This window comes from Volvox carteri (genome assembly GCF_000143455.1).
Source record: "Volvox carteri f. nagariensis unplaced genomic scaffold VOLCAscaffold_37, whole genome shotgun sequence".
NCBI classification, from domain to species: Eukaryota; Viridiplantae; Chlorophyta; class Chlorophyceae; order Chlamydomonadales; family Volvocaceae; genus Volvox; species Volvox carteri.
The window spans coordinates 65118-85790 of record NW_003307580.1 but is presented as its reverse complement, the minus strand read 5'-3'; the positions used below and the strand labels follow the sequence as shown (position 1 = coordinate 85790).

The 20673-nt window shown below is 59.2% G+C and overlaps 4 protein-coding genes across 4 annotated transcripts in view; 2 read left to right on the top strand and 2 right to left on the bottom strand.

The window, feature by feature from the left end:
• The first annotated feature begins 107 nt into the window (after window positions 1-107).
• VOLCADRAFT_82361 (uncharacterized protein) lies at window positions 108-3966 on the top strand. The gene is made up of 7 exons (XM_002953615.1): window positions 108-208; window positions 299-379; window positions 629-1003; window positions 1752-1883; window positions 2171-2302; window positions 2623-2723; window positions 2971-3966. Exons 1-7 carry the CDS (start codon window positions 155-157, stop codon window positions 3092-3094), a joined length of 999 nt encoding a protein of 332 aa, XP_002953661.1. The 5' UTR covers window positions 108-154; the 3' UTR covers window positions 3095-3966.
• Window positions 3967-4324: 358 nt separating this feature from the next.
• On the bottom strand, window positions 4325-5689 carry VOLCADRAFT_94350 (uncharacterized protein; the record flags this gene model as incomplete). Its single annotated transcript, XM_002953533.1, has 1 exon — window positions 4325-5689. The coding sequence occupies one exon, from the start codon at window positions 5687-5689 to the stop codon at window positions 4325-4327; it is 1365 nt and encodes a 454-aa protein (XP_002953579.1).
• A 984-nt stretch (window positions 5690-6673) lies between these two features.
• On the bottom strand, window positions 6674-12032 carry VOLCADRAFT_118388 (uncharacterized protein; the record flags this gene model as incomplete). Its single annotated transcript, XM_002953532.1, has 4 exons — window positions 6674-7462; window positions 7852-10845; window positions 11332-11492; window positions 11831-12032. 4 exons carry the CDS (start codon window positions 12030-12032, stop codon window positions 6674-6676), a joined length of 4146 nt encoding a protein of 1381 aa, XP_002953578.1.
• A 2545-nt stretch (window positions 12033-14577) lies between these two features.
• VOLCADRAFT_94348 (myb-related transcription factor) overlaps window positions 14578-20673 on the top strand; it is a gene marked incomplete at both ends in the record, with an annotated part of 6986 nt that continues 890 nt past the window's right edge. The window contains 7 exons of the mRNA XM_002953614.1: window positions 14578-14665; window positions 15137-15187; window positions 15378-16930; window positions 17291-17780; window positions 18196-18293; window positions 19449-19724; window positions 20003-20254. Coding sequence (XP_002953660.1) covers window positions 14578-14665; window positions 15137-15187; window positions 15378-16930; window positions 17291-17780; window positions 18196-18293; window positions 19449-19724; window positions 20003-20254 — 2808 coding nt within the window. The remainder of the gene's footprint in view (window positions 14666-15136; window positions 15188-15377; window positions 16931-17290; window positions 17781-18195; window positions 18294-19448; window positions 19725-20002; window positions 20255-20673) is intronic.

Below are 20673 nucleotides of genomic sequence, written 5' to 3'. Positions count from 1 at the left end.
AAGTCGTGCGGCAAAATGTTGTACAGCCACAAGTCTCTCGTTCACTTGGGCCCAATTAGCTCCCAAATTCCTATGGCGCTTGTGTCTAATCAGAATTCTTTTAGTTACACATTTCAGATCAGGCTCTCTGCCTGAACCTCTTGTGACAGCTGAAATGGCCTCCGCGCTGTTGGCCAGTCGGCAGGTGCCGTCGTGCCTGTCGTCCCAGGTGCGACCCCGTTATGGCAACGCTAAAGGATTTCTTGAACTCTATGTCTAACAACTTGGTCAATTTCATTATTCGACTGGCTGCTTGCAGAGGCGCAGCGCCCGCACGAGCGCTGTCCGCAGCCGCCCGGCGCCCTTCACCCCCGCTCGCCGCGTCTTTACGCGCGCTCAGGTATGTCCACTGTGCAACTTAATAATTTTCTGAACTTTAACCCGAGTTGAGGTGATGCGTGTGAGGATAGCAGACTCCTGGCTGCTAGGCGCACTTGTATTTCTTGAAAACTGTGCATGCCGCGGACTTACGATGGGTTCTTTGTAGTATGCATTGCCAATTGAGCCTTGGTTAAATGGGATCAGCCCTAGGCGGCAAGGTTGGAACTATAGCTCAGACGCCCATGGGAGCTCGGTTTGCTCGCGACAGGAGGCGGCTAGCGAGCCGACCGTAACTGACGAGGAGCTTGCACAGCTGGTCGAGGAGGAGGACGAGGATGAGATCCTGGAAGAGGTGTATGCCACCGCGGCCGATGACGAGGAGGAGGACGACGACTTTGAGCTTGACGAGGATGACCCCGATTTCCTGGCCGCTCTGGAGGCCGCCGCGCTCATGGAGGATGACATCGACCTGGAGACCGCGGCTGCTGTTGGCGCGGAGCTGGACGAGGATGAGGAGGATAAGGAGCTGGCCGCGGCTGCTCTCGAGGACGTACTCGCCGAGAAGTTGTCGGGCGACGAGCCCATCGGCGAGGCCGAGCTGGCGGAGATCACCGCTGGCGTGCCTGAGGAGGGCCTTGAGGAGGTAGGCCCTGTAACGGCTGGGCGTCATGCTTCTGCTCGGGAGACCCGGTGTGTTCTGCGATGGGGTTGCAACGCTGAGTAAACCCAGACCAAGCAGGAAACGTTTAGGGTCAATCCAACCCGTCAGCATCCATGTTATTCCACATCAAGTGAATACTCACTTCACAAGATCCCTCTGGAGGAAGTACTTGCAACAGGATGAGAACGATGTTTCCAACAAAACATCTCATCACGTCGGGGCTCTGCGTTGTCTCTTCAATAGTACACCATCCGTCAGCTGCAGCCTTTAACTGCTGCGGCCCTGGAGGGCGCGTGCACATCAGAGTTATCGGCTGGTCTCAGTTAGATAGACAGCAGAAGGGGGGACCCTAGAACAGGGGCCTCTGTCCGTCTGTGCCCGCTTCTGAGCGTGGGTAACATTCAGGATATGACTGGCGTGAACAAGCAGGCGGCGGCTTCAGCGGTCATGGTGACTGTGTAATGAAGCATCTATGCCGCCCATTGCGTTCTGTTGGATGTTGAAACACAGCTGGACGATTTCTGGCGGCTTTTACCCTACGCTTTTTCCCTTTAGGAACTAAGAGGTAGCTCGTCTTTGTAGCAAAAGCAAATGGCGCCTGTTGCAGTTGCCAAATCAGCTCAGCCGGCCTTGAAGCAACTGTGCGGACAGTGTCGCCCCCTTGCTGACCCCTGGGTTGTTGTTCCATTCCAGGCACTAACAGGACTGCATACTTGTTAATGTCCTCCAGGCCGATCTCGACGACTTCGTACCGGCTATGAACAGTGATCGCTACGAGGAGCGGGCGCTGTCAGCAGATGACAAGGAAGCCATTGCGCCGTACAAGCTTGCTAAGAGCGAGCTCCGGAATCTGCTGCCCCAGGTGTGTTTGTGAGTTCAAAAGGATGTCGGGCTTGCAGGCTTCACGGGCCATGTGGCAGGTGGTGAGGCAGTGGTGTAAGACAATGTCACAACACTGGATTGGTCGGGCACCAGTTACCCTGCTTGCAGAGGTACCTGCAGAATGCTTCAAAGTTGGGCTGAATGGCCAAAGACAAGACGGGCCTGGGCAGCATGGCGTAGTCCCAGCTGCTCTGCTTCCACACCCAGCCTCAACCCGCTATGTCTTTGTTGTGAACCCCTGTCTATCGCACATCTTCATCTAAACAGGACTGGGACCAAATTAATGTGGACTTCTTCTCCAACAAAAAGGACGAGAACATTCCACTGCCCGAGTTCCGCCTGAACGTGCTATGGACTGAGAAGAACTTGGCCGTCGCGATCGACCAGGTCTACTCCAGGGTGAGTACCTTCGTGGCGGTGCTTGGCTGTGCGTGCGTCCTTTGTGCATTGTCCACATGGTTAGTCCCCGGAAAAGACGTCTTGATGACGGGGTTGCGTTGCTATGCTCGCCTCAACCAAGTAATGCGACGCTTGGCCCCTGTGCCATGGGGCTGCGCTCGTGCCGCGGGCCCCTGCGGCCCGGATCTCGCCCGACGTGATGTGGCATCCATCCGTGCTTTCAGGAATGCCTTTCAGGCCACAATCGGCCCGGCTATTCGTTCCTCTTGTTAACTCGCTTGTGAACCCACATCACATCTGGTGGCCTCGGAACATTGCAGGGCCAAGTCAGCCCTCTGACGGAGTACTACTTCTGGCCTCGCCAGGACGCATGGGAAGAGCTCCGCGTCAACCTGGAGATGCGGCCATGGATATCTGAGCGGTGCGTCCGTAAGGGGTAATGGGAAGAAAGGAAGTTGCTACATTCTCGTGAGTATTTGCGTGGGTTTAATGCGTGTAAATTGATGGTGTATTGAACGTAGCCTCCCCGTTTTAATGAATAGCAGGTAATAGATACGGTGGAAGACTTGTAGCGGTGCCAATCCGACTTGACTCGTACTGGTTGGACTTCATTTGTGTCTTCGCTAAATCACTTGTAAACGTGCTCCGGACGCTGGTTGTGCTTGCAGGGACCGCATCATCCTTCTCAACCGGCTGACACAGCTGATTAACTTCTGGCAGGATGAGGAGGTTAAGCACACGGTGGAGGAGGCCCGCACTGAGTTCCCCGACTGTGCCTTCGCCATCGCCTAAGCACATAGGGCTGCACTTTTCGTGCATTTAGAAGAGTGCGGTCGTGGTTGTGAGCCGATAGGCTTCCTTTGGCCCGGCAGCTCACGCCGCTGGTTATGACGATGCGACCTTATGCCTGTGGCCTTCCGTAAGAGAGGAAGTCGCGTTGTTGTCTCTGTTCTGAACTACAATGGGCTTTTTCAGGTGTTGAGGAGCAAGACCAAGGAAATGGTGTTCCCGTTATGAGCGTGGATCGTTACTTGCCGCTTTTTGTGTGCATGCTATTCGCGGGCGACCCAGCCGGACGGCCAGTCGATAAGCACGTCTGCCGAGCATGGCAAGCGTGATGCCGGTTGTGTCAGGTTTTGCATCGCGCCAGACAGAACATCGTCCTAGGCACGCTGCTTAGGTCCGCATATGCAATGGAGGTTTGCCCTTCAAGATCTAGGCTGGGCGGGTTGCCCAACTTACGTGGCGCCTACATGTCACAGAGTGCAAGGATGCGGGTGGATGGGTATCCAGTGCGCCGGAAGCGTTGCTGGGTCGACCCACAGGCTCGTTGCGGGGAGCATGGAGAACTATTTGCGCGTAGACAGCAGGGTAGGGAGGGTTTTTCAGGTTTTTCCCGACGCGCACGGTGCGGTTCTGGACGCCATTTTTCACGAGGTTAGGCCGCAGGGCTAATCCGTGTCCAGTCGGCATACGTGTCGGGACTCTGGACTGTTCCAAATGCAAGGAATTTTGACGTTGACTGATGAGCCAACATGCGTGTATTACGCTACTTAAGGGACTCTGTGGTCGGTGTACGCACGCACCGAGTTTTGATGGCGACTCCCTGCGTCCTCCTCCGGTGCAACTTTTTATCCTGTACCGTCCTGGCAAGAGAGCCCTTGACGCCTCGAAGACCTCGGATTCTACCTGCTTCGGTCTGACAAAAGCAATTCGCACTGCCCTTGCTTGTATCCAGTTGGCAAGAAAGCGGAATACAGCGTCCGACGCCCAATGCATGTTGGACAACTGCTACCCCGGGCGTATGCACCACCACATGGATGCTCACTTCCCTGCACCACAGCACGAAATTCCTTTCGGCCTTCCAAACATCGCCCCAATACAGTTTGAGCGTTTCCCCGTTCAGCTGGCTTTTTGTTCCCTTTCACCATCCGTTTCGCCTTTCACTGTACATGAAACAACATATACTTCTCACGAGCAAACCCGCCCTGATCGTTGGGAAGAGCCCAGAAAACATAACACTCACCCTGCGCCCCGAAGGAATGCCCGCGGCAGGCCTTGCAGCGTTATCGGCCCCAAACACACCACCGCATCTATATCCACATCCACCCCCACCCCAGACCCCTCTCCCGCCTCCACTCTTGCAGGTGCGCCGTCCGCCCCGACAGCGGCTTTCCTCCCCAGGGCAGCTGACCCGGCATCGGCATCAGCTGTGGCGGCACCGCCGCCGTATTGCAAGCCCCCACCACCAGTGGCCCTCGCCAGCCGTGGCGGCAGGAGCGGCTGTGCAAACTCCGCCAGCTTGGGCAGCGCTGCTGCACCGCTGAACAGCGTCTCCGGCTCGAAGTGCAATTCCAGTCCAGGTCGTCGCCGACGATGCCTCAACCACCACGTAAGCCAATCGGCGGCGCTCTGCGGCCCCGTGGTGCCATCTGCTGTGCAAGGCGGGCCCTCCCCCCTACACCCGCCGTCTGACACCGGTGCCGCATCCGCCTCGGCCTTAGCTTCAGACGCACCACCCTCCTCACCCTCAAAGTCATCCTCGGCCGCGGACTCGTCCTCCACCTCGCTCATGTCCGCGCTCTCAGCTTCATCTGTGCTCCACGGCTCCACGTCTTCCTCCCCCTCCTCCCCCCACTCCCTTCGGCCTGCAGCAATACCTTTGCTCGCACTGGTCTCTGTGTCCGAGTCCGACTCGAAGTCATCACCGAACCAGCGCCGTAGCAGCCAGTCCGCCGGCGGCGCCAAATTGCACATGTCGCCACCCGTTCGGGCCACTAACACGTCGACAGTGGCGCCACTGACAAAGTCGGTGAGGCGCGCGCATAGAAGGTCCGTGCAATCGTCATCCGTGCATGGATCGGGCGGCACGGCGGGGGGCACGGGGCGCACAGCTATGCCATAACAGCGAGCACGACGGCTGTCGAGGCTGTGATTGCCGGTTCTGGTGATGAATATGTGGCCCATTCCGTGTCCCGCAGGCGTGACGGCAAGCTGGCAGAGACCCGTTACCTCCAGGCCGCTCCTAACGCGGCTGACACTGTCGCTCTTCAGATGCCGAGGAGCTTCGTCGTCGTGCGTTCCAATGACGATTGGGGTTTGTGCTGTGGTCACGGAAAACTCAAGCTCCGATACCGGGGCGTGCCGAGGCGCCTTTGTGAACCACCCTTGAGTGTCTACGTTTTGTTCTTGCGGTGGAGGAGCCGGCTTCAAGCTGTCGCGAGGCACCGTCGAGGGCCAGCTTCTCGCTTCTGGCGCCAACAGTAACGCTTCTTCAATTATGTATGGAACGCCTATGGTCGGTTCTTGGATTATTTCACGCTTACTCTGCCAGGGTGTTACTGCAAAATCCTGAGTTATGCGCGAACGCTCCCGCACCTTAGGCATGGCAACAATATTTCCAAGGAATTCGTAAAAGAAGCAACCTAAAAAGGACCTGTGTCAGACGTACTGGCGGGCATGGCTGCCAAGCATGCTCAGCACGGCAGGCTGTGTTACGTGAGTCACACCGTTCAGCGGACCAGAAACGCATGTGCTTTTTGGTACTCCGTTTTTCGGAGTTCCAGTAGAAAAGATTTACCAACGGGCAGGCGACCGTATCGACATCCTTGCTGCAGATGTTTAAGTGTTAAAGTAGGCCGCATTTCTCAAAAGGGTGACATCGTTCAAGAGGTACAGGGTTGAGCTTCATGATGTGAAGGAGTTGCGCTGCTTTGGCACTTGGTAGAGAATATAACGTCCGCCCCCCCATCACCCCCAACCCTGGACCGCACCCATCCCTCGCCCTGAAACATCTCTCCCTATGGCATGTCACCTTCGTCTGCGTCGCAACAGCGTTATATATTTCTGTCGCGCATGCTTTCATGAAGGCAACGGTGCGCGCGGCTCTCTTTCCTTGCTTCAGCGGCCTGCTTGCCGAGGGCCAGGCCCTCGGGTGCAGCGGTGGTTGAGTCCACTGCCTGCTACCCTTTTTCAAAAACAAATACCGACGCAACGGCAGCACGAAAAAAAAGGTAATGCCAAGAAATTTTACACGCTCTGTTACCCCTGGGTCAAGCCCGGCAACTTCGAAGTTCCTTCCTGTTGGCAGAGGCAGCGTGTACACCTGCCATACACGGCGGCCGCTTGTGAGGTTGGGCTCGTGGGAGCCTGTGCATAGCACTTGCTGCTTGCACACCTCGCGGTGCAGCTGGACAGAGCTGAGGCGGCGGGCGGTTGGGCCGATTCAATAATCGGTTGGGAAGCACTGAAGAGCACTACTACTATCGCCCCCCTGCTGTGTATTTGGCCCCCAGCACCAGCCCAGCACCAGCACCAACAGCAGCACCAGCACCAGCAACACCACCAACAGCACCAGGACCCGCGAGCGGCTCATCGGTTCACAATAACTCGATCCACGGAACTTGCCAGCAGTGCCAGACGACAAGCACCACGAAGCCCGGACAGCCGGGCGCCCAGCTCGTCCAACACCAGCGGAGGCCACAGGCGCCGCTGCCCAGCGTTGGGAACGTCTGCAAGACCGACGTCCTCCTTCACCGTCGTCGTACTCGCCGCCGTACCCTTGAGCTCCATCATAACACGCAGAGCCGCTGCCAGCTGACGGCACTCGTCCAATTCTGGCGCGGCTGCCGGCGCCAGCGGCGCCGCCGCTAGCCGTGCCAGCTGCTCCGCGTCACCCTCCCTCAGCGGCTTCACACAGGCCGCCGCCGCCGCCAGCGCGTCGCCGTACGTCGCGCCGCCATTCTGCAGCAGGACTCCCACGAGGTCTCGCAGCGCAGCAGCCACCGCCCTGTACGACAACGGCAGGTACAGCGTCTGCTGCCGACCCACATCATCACCATCATCGTCCTCCCCTTCCTCGCCAGACCCTTGCAGCTCATCGCGTTTAGCATCTGTCACCGCTTCCATTTCTCTTCTTCCCAACGTCGCGGAACCTTGCGAGCCTTGCAACGACAACGTTTGGGACGGCGGCCAAGAGCCCAGCAGCGGCGAAGGAGGCTGTAGCTGTAGCTGCGGCCCACCACCACGCTGTAGCTGCCGCTGTACTTGCAGGTGCTCTGCGCGGCGTGTTAGATGCTCCGCTGTCGCCAGCTCCCAGGCCCCTGCCCCTGGAAGCACGTGCCCCCGCTGCAGTGCCGCTAATAGCCGGTTGAAGCAGTTCTGAGGGCAGCCGGTATGGGGTGAGGGAGGAGGAGGAGGGGGATTGAGGGGGCGGTTGTTGGCGGGGCAAGACAGCGCAGATGGGATAGCTTATCCGATTCTACTCGAACATCGTGCGACGGTTGAGACGCTCCAGTCAAGTCACGGCTGCCTACCAGGACTATATGTGACTACACCTCCGTCTTTATTCCCCTCTTTCAGTTTGCTTCCCCTCCACCCTCCCCCTCCTGTCCAACTTCACCTCCCTGAGGGGGAAGGGCGGGGACGTGTTTGCCCTCACTTAACCCCCCTTGCCCGAACCCCCTCTTCCCCCCGCCCTTCGCGCGCTCTTCCGACAGTATAGTATCCCTCTCCTGGCAAAGGCCCTTCAGATCCTCCCACTCTCCCACCCGAAAGCATGCGCCCTGCGTCTCCAACTGGACAGTCACCGAATGAGCGAGAATCACAGTCACCCATCCAGGCGGCGCCACTGCAGCGGTAGCGGCGGCGCCGGTAGGCGCCGGCGCCGCCATCAGCCGCAGCAGCACAGCCGCCTCTATGTGACGCCGGCCGCTGGTGGTGGCTCGGTAATCCTCGAGGCCCAGGCCTCCCTGGAGCAGTTCCGCAGATACACGCGGCGCCACGTGGCGGCAGCCGTCCAGGAAGGCCCAGCTGGCGGCGGGTGTCACGCCGCAACATGCCGCCGCAGCGCGTACGGCACGCAGGCCCGCGCCGCCGAGCGCTAGTACTGTGCCGCCGCTGAGCTGGTGCAGCGCCGCCGCTACGTGATCAGGAACGTGGCCGCTGGCGAGGAGCATCTGCACGCCGAGGGGACGCAGCGCGGCGAGCAGGCGGACGGTGAAGGCCTCGGCGCGCGCGTCCGCGGTGGCGGCAGCGAGGCCGGCGGCGTCTGTGACGATGACGGTGCCGTACGCGGCATGTTCAGGCTGCAGGGCGCCATGGTAGAAGACGGCGGTTAACGTGACGGCGGCAGCGGATGGTGATGATGATGACGACGACGCGGCAAGCTCTGGGAAGAAATTTGCCGCCAACGCGGCCTGCAGAGGAGACAGCGCCGCCAGCGGCACCACCACGCCCCTCATGGCCGCGACCGCTGACGGCAACCGACCCATGAGCTCCGCCGTCAGCACGCAACGTTCGTACTGTAATGCACCCGCCACCTGCCGTACCTGTTCCGCAACCTCACGCAGATCCTGTTTGGTGCCGGCGGCGGCGGCGTCAGCACCGGCCGACGACGGCGGTGCCTCGCAGGGCTGTCGTACGCGCGGTCCTATTAGTAGTAGCAATGCCGCTGCTGCCAGCTGCATCTCCAGGCACCGGCCGTGCGACAACCCTATTGCGGCGGCACACACCAAATGAGATAACGGGCTCAGACAGTGCCGTACAGCAGAGCCGCCGCTACCATTCTTGCCGTCTCTGCCAACACAGCTGACGGCGCGCCGTGCTGCTGCATTGTTCCACTCGCAGGCCGCACTGTCGGTCAGCGCCGGCCCCGCCGCCGCTGCCGCCGCCGGTAGGTGCACCGACGGGTACAGCATCCGCGGCGGCAGTGCTGGCGGGGGGGGTGGCGCTGGCTCCGCCCCTGCAGCCACCCTTGCCACCGCACCGCTGACGCCGCCGGTTACATCACGCGGTTCAAAGCCGTCGTCGTCACCGTCATTGTCGCCTACTGCCACGAGACCGGAATTAGGGCGCAAAAACGATGCTCCCCGCCGGGATTGTACCGGGGGTGGTTGGGAGGATGGCGGCTGCATCTGCTGTGTCAGGAGCTTGGGCGTTTGCTGCTGTTGCTCCTGCACCACCAGCGTCGGTGCCGCCCCCGCTGCGACGGCAGCGGCCTCCTGAGCAAACCCCCGTTCTCCCCGCATCTCGTCAAACCAGCTAAACCCGTCATCATCATCATCATCATCATCATCGTTACCCTTATTGTTGTGATTATTGTTATAACGCCTGCCGTCACCGTCACCATCGCCGTCACCGTTGCCATGACAGGGCCCCTTGGGGCCCGCTGTGGCGGCGCGACGTGGGGCGCGTTGGAGGCTCCCACCGACGGCGGCGTCCATGTCCCTGGACTTGGCCAGCTCGGGCGCCATCCGGCCCCGCCCCCGCAGCCGCCGCCGCACTGCCCTAGCCTCCCGTTCGGCTTGTAGCTCGCCCTCGCCGAAGAACCATGCGACCTCCTCCTCAAGCGCCACTAGCGCCACCTCCTCCAACAAGCCATCACCGTTACGACCACCATCGCCATCTCCAAAAACAATGTCATAATGCCGGTCATCATCCTTACCGCCCCCCCCACTATCGTCGTCACCATCATCAAGCGCATCACCATCCTTCACTACGCCGCACCTACTGCCGCCACCTCCGCCTCCGCCGCGGCCCCAACGTTCGGGACCGTTATCTGCGGGGCCACACAACCCAACGATGGCTGCTGCTGCTTCAGCAGCGTTCTGCACGGCTCCTCCTGCTGCATCCCCACTTACTAACGCAACCACCGCCGCAACCGCTGTCGTACTAGCAGTCTCAGCAGCCAAAGCCATGCCTCCTTCCCTTCCTTGGACAAGGTCGGCGGTGCCTCGATGCAGACGGAGACCACCTCCCCCCGAGGATTCTTTACCGGGCCGAGCCATAGCCGAGTCCTTCGCAGATGCGGACTCTGCAGACGCCATCATCATTTCATCAAACCAGCCGAACTCGTCATCGACGTCGAGGTGCTCTTTGCCATCGCGACCCTCTTTAAATACGCTGCCGCCGCCGCCAGCACCGCCGCCGCGTTCGTGTGGCTCAATGTGACCGCCGTTGACACACCGACCCAATACACACACCGGCTGCTGCTGCTGCTGTTGAGGTGGTGGTGGCGGTGGCGACTGTAGCATCAATGGCCGAGTGGACTGCTGCTCGTCAGAACGCAGGGAGGATTGCTGCGGCAGCGGCGGCGGCAGCGGTGATGGCATCTGGGTTACACGCCCAGGACCCCAGCTTGTGGAAGCTGCCGCCGCCGCCGCCGGCTGCAGCTGCTGCTGAAGCGAGTGCAGCGGCGGATGACGTTCCTGACCTACCACCCGGCCTGCCGCCTCCAGCTCATGCCGTAAAAGAACTGAACCAGGTGGCGCCACAGCCGTGGATCCAGTGAATCCACTGCATGGCGTGGCGGCTGTAGCAGCTTCCGAGGCTGTAGCGGTCATCTGCAACGCGACTCCAGGTCTGTGTGGATGAGGTGCTGGAGCCGCCACCGTTCCTCCCCCGTCCGCCACTCCCTCGTCGTGATGCTCATCCTCGTTAACCCCCGCCATGAGCACTGAGACAGCCTGGTAGTACGACACCAGCTCCTGCTCGTCCCACAGCTCCGCAACCAGAGGGAGCTCTAGGGCACAGTCGCGAATGGCCTGTCAGGGGGTGGCGGTCCGAGGGGTATGTGAATCATACGATGCGAGCCACAACGTCTCAACATGCATCACGATAACTACTGCACTAATGGATGGGGCCCAGTGGCGGCGGGTAGTGGCATTCATGTCGGGGCCTGGGGCCGCCGGCATGGGAACTTCACTGTGCTTCGTGTAACCAGCAGGATCGCGATCCCTGACCGCTGCGGGGAATACTGACAAGCAGTTTCTTACACCGGTGAGGTGGACAGCCGGAAGAGTTCTGTCCTAAGGGAGCGAATGACCCGTGGCACAGGGGACACAGTGAACCTCTGGGCGGCCATTGCGCTGTTGTTAGGTAGAGATTAGCGGGGCCCGCACGGGCCGATGGGGTTGGGCGTGGACGGGAAGGATCGCTCGGAGACGTGTGCGCGCGTGCGTGCGTGTGTGTGTGTGTGTGTGCACACGTGTGCGTGCTCCACTCCTTTCCGGCCGCGTCCTCCATCGCACCTGGCAGCACTCGCCCACTGCCTGCAGTATACCACTCCGCACAGATTCGTACGGCACTCCCTGGATTTCCACGAGCTGCAGCATGTGGTCCAGCAGCATGCCGCACAGCACCCCCAGCCAGGTGGCACCAGAACCGGGACTGGGACCGACGCTGGGCGCATCTGAGGCGCTTGGAGCCTGGGGCAATACGGACAGGGCGGGTAGGGGGAGAAACGAAACAGAGCCCGGGACATAATGGGATAGGCTGGGCGAGTGTTCCTTAATAGCAGTGCAAGCCACTGGCTGCAGAGATGCGGATAGGGAAGCCCGTAAGCAGCGGGAAGAGGGGTAATCCTACTAGGGTATGCGCCCCATGCAGGGCAGAATTCTTATTCCGATACAGCTATGGTGTAACGGAATAATCAGGAGCTCGTGGACTTGTAGGTGAGGAGAAGGGTCACGGCTGCGTGGGGAATGAGCTAGGTGGCAAGGGTAAACGGTGCCGCTCCGCTTGCCTGACCCTCCAGAGCATCCAGCAGGAGGTGGGTTGCGGTCGGGTCGCCGTCCGCCGCAAGAAGTAAGCCGTGAGCGGTTCCCACGAGGCAGTTGCGTGCGTCAGAATTGACGTCGATGATGCACTTGAGTGCCTTGTGCGGCCCGAGGAAGGAACGCAGCACGGCGCACGTTGCCTGCAACTTTCGCGCCAACTCAAGTCGGGACATTTCAGCTCATGAACGTTATCTATAATGGTTGATTGTGCAGATGCATTCTAACACTCAAGTTTCTGCGTTAGCAATTCAAGCAATTAGGCACGCCGTACGTCCTCCGCGAACCCTGGTTAGGAAATGTCGTATCTTCTATACTCCTACAGCTGCTTTTGACTTTAAAGTTGCCTTAGTCTGTTGAGCTTACGATGAGCATCAGGCGCTGAGTTTCTTCAGTAGCGTAGGTTTACAACGTTTTCCTTGTATGCTAAGACGCCGCGGCCACATGTTGACTGAGATCTGAAAATTTCCTTGCAATTACGTGTAAACTGACGCACACATTAGGCACATGTCCAGCTTGCGAAGGACATCCTTGCATAGCAAGTCCCGCCCGTCACTGCATCCCAAATCACAATGCAACTGTGGCACGATGTTATCACACTTGCGTTTCTGGTTCATTAATTTGAATAAAGTCCACATACCAGGAAAGGTCTGGACCCAACTGTCGTTCGTGCTTTGGGGAAGTGTCGGAGGCACATGCAGAGACGCACATATAACTCAGCATGATCTTGTTCATACTTTGCCTGCTTGCAGTTCACACCTCGCAGAGGATTATAGCGAAGTGAAAGATTATCTAAGGGGGACAACACGGCCAAGCCCAGCAATAAGGCCCAAGGGCCTAAGAACCAGGGAGGATGAACCCACAGCAAGTGCATACGCTCGCGATGAAGTGGATGCCGATCAGAAGCATTTTCCTGTATAATCCAGCAACGGGGAGGATGCGCAATCGTCAAATCGTGACAACTACTGACAGCTCTGTTAGCAGGTCTCTTGGCTGTACGAAGCGCTGAGTCTCTTGGCTGTACGAAGGGGCCTCATGAATCGACACCCGCCTTTCGCACGGAGCGAGGATGGCCGCAGGAAACGATGCTTCAAGCCACACCCATACGTCGGGTATACAGGCTGCTGCTGCCCAGAGTGCCTTACCAATGGAGCTCCAGGGACCAAAGGTCGGGAATACACGTTTGACGCACTCGAAAACCCCAGGACGGCAGCTCGTTAAGCACTAAAGCACACTGGTACGCATCTGTTCACGTACCTGTTATCGTACAGCGTCCGTCATGCATCCACCCAGCTATACGCGGCTAAATAGCCGAAGCTCCTTTCAACCTGATAATCACACCTCCTGGGGGTTGTCTTTCCTGCTTTTAGGCCCACGAGCTTAGGGCCTGACGGCAGGCACGGAAGCAGAAACAGCAAGGATATTGTGCATGGTATCCAGCAAACCAAGGAGGTGCCGACGAGATACGGTAACGCTCGCATCGCGGCTGTGGGAAGAAGGGATGGCCCTGTGTGACAGCGGGGATGGGAGGCGAATTCCCTTCGAGGAACTCGAAGGGGCAATTCTACACTGCTGACAGAAGAGTGCACGAGGATAAGTTTCGTCCATTCGCATGCCTTGCCAGCGGCCCCAAGAGGCTGGGATAATGCGAAACGTCCCTGCGCTGGAGCAACACTTTAGCGACATATTGTGCAAATGCGGAAAGTGTTTGACCTGCCGGCAGGAGTTTTGTAATGTGTCGAGCGGTAGACTTCATTGCAAAGTGCACGGCAAATGTGAGGACCCCAAGTTCGACGCTCTAAAAAGTGCAATTTATGCAGCGAAAGACCTCGACCTCCTTGGTCTTGCAGCTTGGGCAATGCATACAAATCACGAATTATGAAGTGGCGTCTCAGGCTCACTTCCTGACTGCATGTCGTTAGTTGGTGGACAGAATATTTGCCGAGCTGGCTGCCTGAGGACACGCTCGGCCAATGTACGGACCCGTACTGATACTGTGTGTGTGCTCAATCTCAGCTTCTGGACGACAAAGACCTGACTACTGGACCGTAACCAGAAGCGCATTGGAAAAATAGCTTATTGAACACATGGTTACAGGGCTCTATACAAGCCCCCTTGAAGTTTACAGGAGGACACAAATTCAACTCAACAAACCGCCGGCGCAAGTGGCAACAAACTGCCGAAAGGGACCTGATCAGCCTGTGCATAAGTTGACGCTCGCGCAGCGCCGTTTAGGTGAGCATGGAAGAGGCCGTTGAGAGTGGAGATTGCGGCCGTTTGGCGCGCGGACTTGCTTGCAACATTCTTTTGGATGCTTGAAGGGGCGAAGTATATGTTGATGTTATTATCAGAGGGCCTCTCGCGCGCGCACGTCGTCTGTACTGACGCGTGCTGTTGACGGAATTGGACGGGGGAATCATACTGTGTTACTATCCTGCGTCCATCTGAGGCTTTTGGCGCGTTGGTTGGAAGGAAAATTATCTAGCGCTTTTGCGTGCAACTGTGGCTGCCTGCGGAGGGCGAGACGGAAAAGAAACTTCGGACTTGCTTGCACACGTCGCTCGCTATTCGGGGGCAAGCTGGAGCAAACCTGGCGTCCGTGTGCAATTTGCTGTGTTGCGTATAGGTATTTAAATATATTTGTCCAAGGAGTTTGTGGGCGCGGGTTCCAGGGCCCTCCAGGTGCGCTGTGAGGCCCATCCCGCGGGCACCTAACGCACCATGTCACGTGGCCTGGACCCATGCCTGCTCCAGTACTGCCCAAAGTCTGAGGCGGCCATCTCCGAAAAGCTCATGGACCAACTGGATAGTAAACTATTACATGCCTAGGAGCCATGATCCCGTGCTGGTGCTAGGCGTTGCTACGTCGTGAAACGTCCGCTGCGACTGTTGGCACCATCCTCAAGAAGGCTCCGTTCATTTTGTCACATGCTACACTTGTCGCAATTTCCGACAGTAGACGAGTTATAATGGCTATGAATTGCTGCTCCGGCAGCAACAGTGGCTGTTGCTGCCCCGTTGTGCTTCCCCGTGAAGGGAAGCACAATAAACGGAGCAGCAGCGGCAGCTCATGACTTCAGCCCGGAGGCAGGGAATATGGGCAGCTTCTCAGTCGGCTCCCACGCGTGTTGTTACCTGACGATGCAACAACGCACCGCACGCTGGCATTACACCCCTCACGCTCCACACACCCACACGTTCCCCTGCCTCCTGCCATGGCTAACCTGCTCCCTACCCCCTCTCCCCACCTCCATCCCTCCTCTATCCCCCGTTCCCGCAGGCGGTGTATACCTTATCACCGGGGGATCCCCATCGGCCTGCCACTTACACCGTAGGTCCATCTCCGGCTTCGTCAGTAGCCATCGCTGCTGCTGCCGCCGCTGCCGCCGCTGCCGCCGCCGCCGCCGGGGCTCCCGGCGGCTGTAGGGGCAGCTGTGAGGGCACCGCCATGGTAGCGCATTCCCAGGCAGAAGGCAGTACCGGCACTAGTGCACCCCCTGGACTGGGTCCGCCCCCTAGAGGCCCTGACCGCGCCTCTTCCGCCTTCACCGCCTATGTACGACCCTACCCGGCGGCTGGCACGTCAAGCATTCTGATCCATGGTGGCGGCGGCGGCAGTGGCAGCGGCGGCAGTACCGACGTAGCGGCCTCACCCTACACGGAATCTATGGCAGCCGCCACTGCTACAGCCGCCGCTGCTGGCGCTGGGGCTGCTGCCAGCAATGGTGGAGGCAGCTGCACTTTAGAGCATTTTCCGGTTGCCCCCCGTCACCGGAACCACCATTACAGCGGTGTGCAGAGCCAAGGCGGCAGCTACAGCCACAGCTACAGCCACACCGCTGCGAGCTCGCACCGAAAAGACCTAGGCAGCAGCGAGCCGGCGCCGTCGTTACATCTGCCATCACACCAGCAGCAGCAGCAGCTGCGGCAGATGCAGCAACTGCTATCCTCGCACAGCTTAGACAGCCGCGGGCAAACGCACACGCACCGACAGGCGCACCTGTTAGGGAAGAGCGCCCACATGCACTTCCACATGGACGGGGCTTACTCCACGCACAAGCGCCCGCACAGCCATGCGGAGCGGTACGGCCAAAGTTCCGCCGGCAACGATTACAATCACCACCGTCACCACCAGCCTCATCACCATCCCAGCGACTTGGATCCCATGAATCGGTTAGTGGAGCTAGCTACAGCCGCGGCGGCGGCGGCCGCGGCAGGATCTGGCTCGGGATCCGGATCCGCGTCGCCGTCCAACCTTGCGATCAAGAGTGAGGATTGCGATCCGATGCGAGGCTTGGGAGGCGACACGGATTTGGATCCAGAAACCGACCAAGCCAACGGTCACCTGGAGGATGGCGACGAGGGGATGAGCGAAGGTGGCGGCGCCGACGGCGACAATGAGAACGGACTGGACCCCGAAGACGACACCAAGTCTGGTGTTTTGGATCCGTCGTACGCTGCCAGCGGCCGTGCGGTGGAGCGCGAGCCGCCAGTGGCTGTGGGGGAAGGCGGCGGGCTTGCCCCGGCCCCGGCGGCAGGGAACGCGCAGCAGCTGGCTGCGGCTGCGGCCATGTTGGAGCTCGCGCAGGCTGGCGGTGGCGGGGCCCGCCACGGTGCCGGAATAGCGGCCGCCGTCAACGGCTCGCCAATTGGCGTCCTGGCAGCGGCGGCGGCGGCGGCCTCCGCTGGAGGGCCGCCAGCGGCGACGCCGCTGCTGCAGCTCCTTGCTGCCCAGCAGCAGCAACAGCAGCAGGGACAGACGCTATCCGAACTGATTTCTGTGCTCTCCGGTTCTTCCGCTGCCGCTGGTGGCGTCTCCGGCGGCATCAGCGGCGCAGCGGCAGCCGTACTACAGCACCTGGCCACGCAGGAGCAGCTACAGCTGGTACTACAACAGCAGCAACAACAGCAACAGCAGGTGGCGCTGCTGCTGCAGCTGGTACAAGCTGGCAGCGGCGGCGGCGGCGGCTTGGGGACAGGTCTGGGTGGCCTTGGCGGTCTCCTTGGCTTCGCAGGGCTTGGAGGCGGTGGCGGTTTCGGAGCGGGTCAGGGGAGTGGCGGCGTCCTAGGCCAGGTCCTCGGCTTGTTAGGGCCCCAGGCGCTGGCGGGCTTGGGCGGCCAAGGCGGGCTCCAAGGGGGCCACCAAGGAATTCTGGGGGCGCTCCTGGGCGGCGGCGGCGGCGTTAGTGGCGCTACGGCCGCTGCTGCTGTCGCGGCTCAGCAGCAACTGCAGCATTTACAGCTGCAGCAGCAGCAACAACAGAGTCAGCAGCAGCAGCAACAACAACAACAACAACAGACTGCGACCATTCCGACTGCTTTGCCTCATGCAAATGGGGTTGCGGTGTCGGTGGATCCACAGGGCCATGGCCAGTCTCTGCAGACGCGACCCTCGACATCCTCAGCACCCGCAACATCCGGACCACTACCGCAGCAGCAGCAGCAGCAGCAGGTGCCGCCGGTGCGGACTGCAACGACGGCTGCGACGCAGCGAACGTGTTCACCGGCGCCTCCGCAACCGCCACCACCATCACAACAACAGCAGCAGCAGCAACCATCACAATTCCAAAACCTACTGCAACAACAACAGCAGGACTCCCAGCTTAGGAAAGCATCACACCAACACCCCCAGCAGCAGCAGCAGCAGCAACGGGAGCAGCAGCACCTGCAGGGGGCATGTAGTCCGAGTGACGCGGATCAAGGAGAGTCGAAGGCCCCCGGCAGCCCGCCAGAGACTACTGCGGCTACAGCTGCCGCCGCAACAATGATGGCGACGACGGCGATGGCGCCTTCAGCGACGCCGCCGCAGCAGTCGTACAACCAGTTTGCGGACATTGCCAACGCGCAGCTGGAAGAGGCCACGGAGGAGGGCGATGAAGACACCGAGGAACGAGAGGACGATCGCGACTCAGACACCTTCGATGGTGGGTCCAACTAAACTGGAATGTATCACCGCTACTGTTGCTACGGCCGCTATTGACACTGCTAATAAGCGCATCATGCCCCTCGATTGGTGTTCCTTTTTCCTTCCTTGATCCCTACTTTCCCCTACTTCCCGCCTATCCATAAAGCCCCTTCCTCGGTTATAAATGCGGACGCGGGTACGGGCTCCCCTGGCCCCCGGGTACTGGCGTCCCCCCGACCCGCCCCTTTCCGCACCCGTTTTCTAAACCCCAACTTCAAGTTCCGACCGGCGTTTGTCTTCCTACCTACCCGAGCTTTCCACTGCGAGATCGCGTCTCGGCTTGGTCTGCTGAATACAGCCCGCCGCAACTCCCCATCACCGACCGCAACCGCCTCACGCCCGTGGCCTATCCCCAATCGCCATCCCACCCCCAGGTGACGGAGGTGACGGCGGTGACGGCCTGGAGGGCTTCCTGGATGAGCGCATGGTGGTGGTGGCGGCGGGGGAAGCGCACACCGACAAGGCCTGTCAGGTGGGGTGGGGGGTCGGGTAGGTGGGTGGGGGGTTAGGGCCAGATGGAGTGGGGGGTCGGAGTGGGTAGGTGGGTAGGCGAAATTCGATCCGAGGACATACGCCAACACCCAACTAGCGATAGGGCTATGCCCCCTTTCACTCTCCTTTCCGCTCCCCTTTCCCTTTCCCTTTCCATCGATCACTCTATGTCTGCACACCCCAGCTTGCATCCACTACGTATATGTTACATATAAGCCGTATGTATTATAATATTATATATATAATAATATGTATACATGTATATACATATTATAATAGTAGTTCATGAGACAACACGCCTGTCCTGTCCAAGTGCAGTACATATTATACGTACTTAGGCGTACATTATATATGTAATGTAATGTAATTATATATTAATATATATTAAAATATTATAACATATGTATATAATATATGTATATTTGTAATATAAATATTTAAAATATATTTTTATAATATATATTTATAATATAATATATATTATGTATAATATGATGTGTGAAACAGGGGGGTATATCTTCGCCCGTGGCAGCTACCCTGCGAAACCCTGCCTTCCCCGGTATTGCGGGGAACTCTCATCCAGTCACCCTAGTCAACTTCTCAGTGGATCGCTCAGGTTCCGCACCCACCACCAGCATCCTACGGAATCTGGCGGGTCGACAGCGACCCAACTCCTTTCCTGGTCGGCTCGCAGGTTAACTTTATCCCAGGTCACCACCGTCCAACTAGGGGCGCAATACCTTCCACCATCGGAAGGATTTTTTACCCTAACGGGTCGCGCGTTACCAGTAGTGCCAAACCCTAGATATAATATGTATAAGTACGTATAATATGTACTTCATCTGCACTAGGACAGGACAGGCGTGTTGTCTCATGAACTACGTTAGCTTTTCAAGGCCGTGCCGCTTGGCGTTTACCTTGCTACAACCTTGCTACAGCTAGCAGCTGTTTTCCTACATCACACATGCAGTGTTCTCACTCTTCGCCGTCCCGATCTCTTGCACATATCTTTGCAAAATAATCCTTCCCCCGCCCTTCCCCTTGGCGTATCAGTCGGCATACCTCCTCGGCATCAGCTTCACTCGTTCACGTGGTGCTCGCCTTCCCCTCTTCCCCTTCCTCCTCTTCGCACCAGGTCACGCTGGTACCCGGCTCGCCGCTGAGGTTCCCTGGCAGCCACCCCCCGCCGGGTCGGGGCGGTGCCGCCGTCGGGGCCGTTGCGGCCGTGGGTTCCAAGCGCAAGGCGGCCGCAATGATGACCGGGGGTAATTCCAGCGCGGCCTGTACGTCCAACGGACATGGGAGCGGCGGCAGCGGCGGTTTCGGGGCCAGCGGCGGCAGCGGCGGCGGCGGCGGCGGGGAGGAAAACAACGGCTCCGCGGCCGGCGAGGGCGGTGACGGGACCTGCAAGGTATGTAAACGGGGTTTGGGGGGAAATGGGCTCTTGCGGGATAGAGGGATGTGGGGGGAAGGTGTTCGCGGGTCTGCTTGCTTGACCTGGTATGGATGGATGTGCGGATGGATGTGTCCATGCATGCATCCATCTGGCGTTGTGTCATGCGGGCTAGCAACCTGGCTGGCTGTGTTTGCTGCAGATGCGATTGCTTGGCGCCCCGAAACCAGTAACCTTTCCTTCCGTCCGTTTGCTGCTTTGCTCCGAAACTGTCTCATCCTCCCCTGTCCCGTCAGGCCCCCAAGAAGCCCCGCATCAACTGGAGCCAGGAGCTGCATGCCCGCTTCCTCAACGCCATGTTCCAGCTGGGCATCAAGAACGCCGTGCCTAAGACCATCCTGCAGCTGATGAACGTGGAGGGCCTCACGCGCGAGAATGTGGCCTCCCACCTCCAAAAGTACCGCATCCTGCTCAAGCGCCACGCACAGCTGCCCGCCAACGCGCCCCTCAACCCGGACAACCTCCGGAAGCTGGAGGTCGTACAGCAGGTGAGTGGTTCGTCATGTCGTACGGTGTCGTACGGTACGGCTAGGAGGGAAGGGTAGAGGGATGGGTAAGGAAGGGCAGATAAGGGGTCGGGTTAGGGAGGGGTGTGTAGAGGAGAGGTGCTGTGGGAATCTAAGGAGGGGCGGCACCATACTGCTGTGGGTATGGCCACGTGTGTGTTTGTGTGTGTGCGTACGTACAACGTGTGCGTGTACCGCCGCGTGTAGCCACAAACCCGATGAATCCCCCCGTGCATTCCGCGTCCCTGTGCGGTGCTGTGTGCTGAACAGGCCGTACAGCAGAGCATGCAGCAAAGCATGAGCATGCAGGCCGGTAGTGGCGGCCAGGCAGCACTCATCAACGTCGCCGTTGGCGGCGGTATCGGCGGCACCCTGAGCTACCAGGACCTCATCAGCCAATG

Bases quoted from the DNA above. Each gene is read 5' to 3' on its own strand.
- VOLCADRAFT_82361 (XM_002953615.1), top strand. From the start codon at position 155: ATGGCCTCCGCGCTGTTGGCCAGTCGGCAGGTGCCGTCGTGCCTGTCG. The intron at 380-628 runs GTATGTCCACTG...TGCTCGCGACAG, and splicing joins GCGTCTTTACGCGCGCTCAG to GAGGCGGCTAGCGAGCCGAC. The intron at 2,303-2,622 runs GTGAGTACCTTC...GGAACATTGCAG, and splicing joins TCGACCAGGTCTACTCCAGG to GGCCAAGTCAGCCCTCTGAC.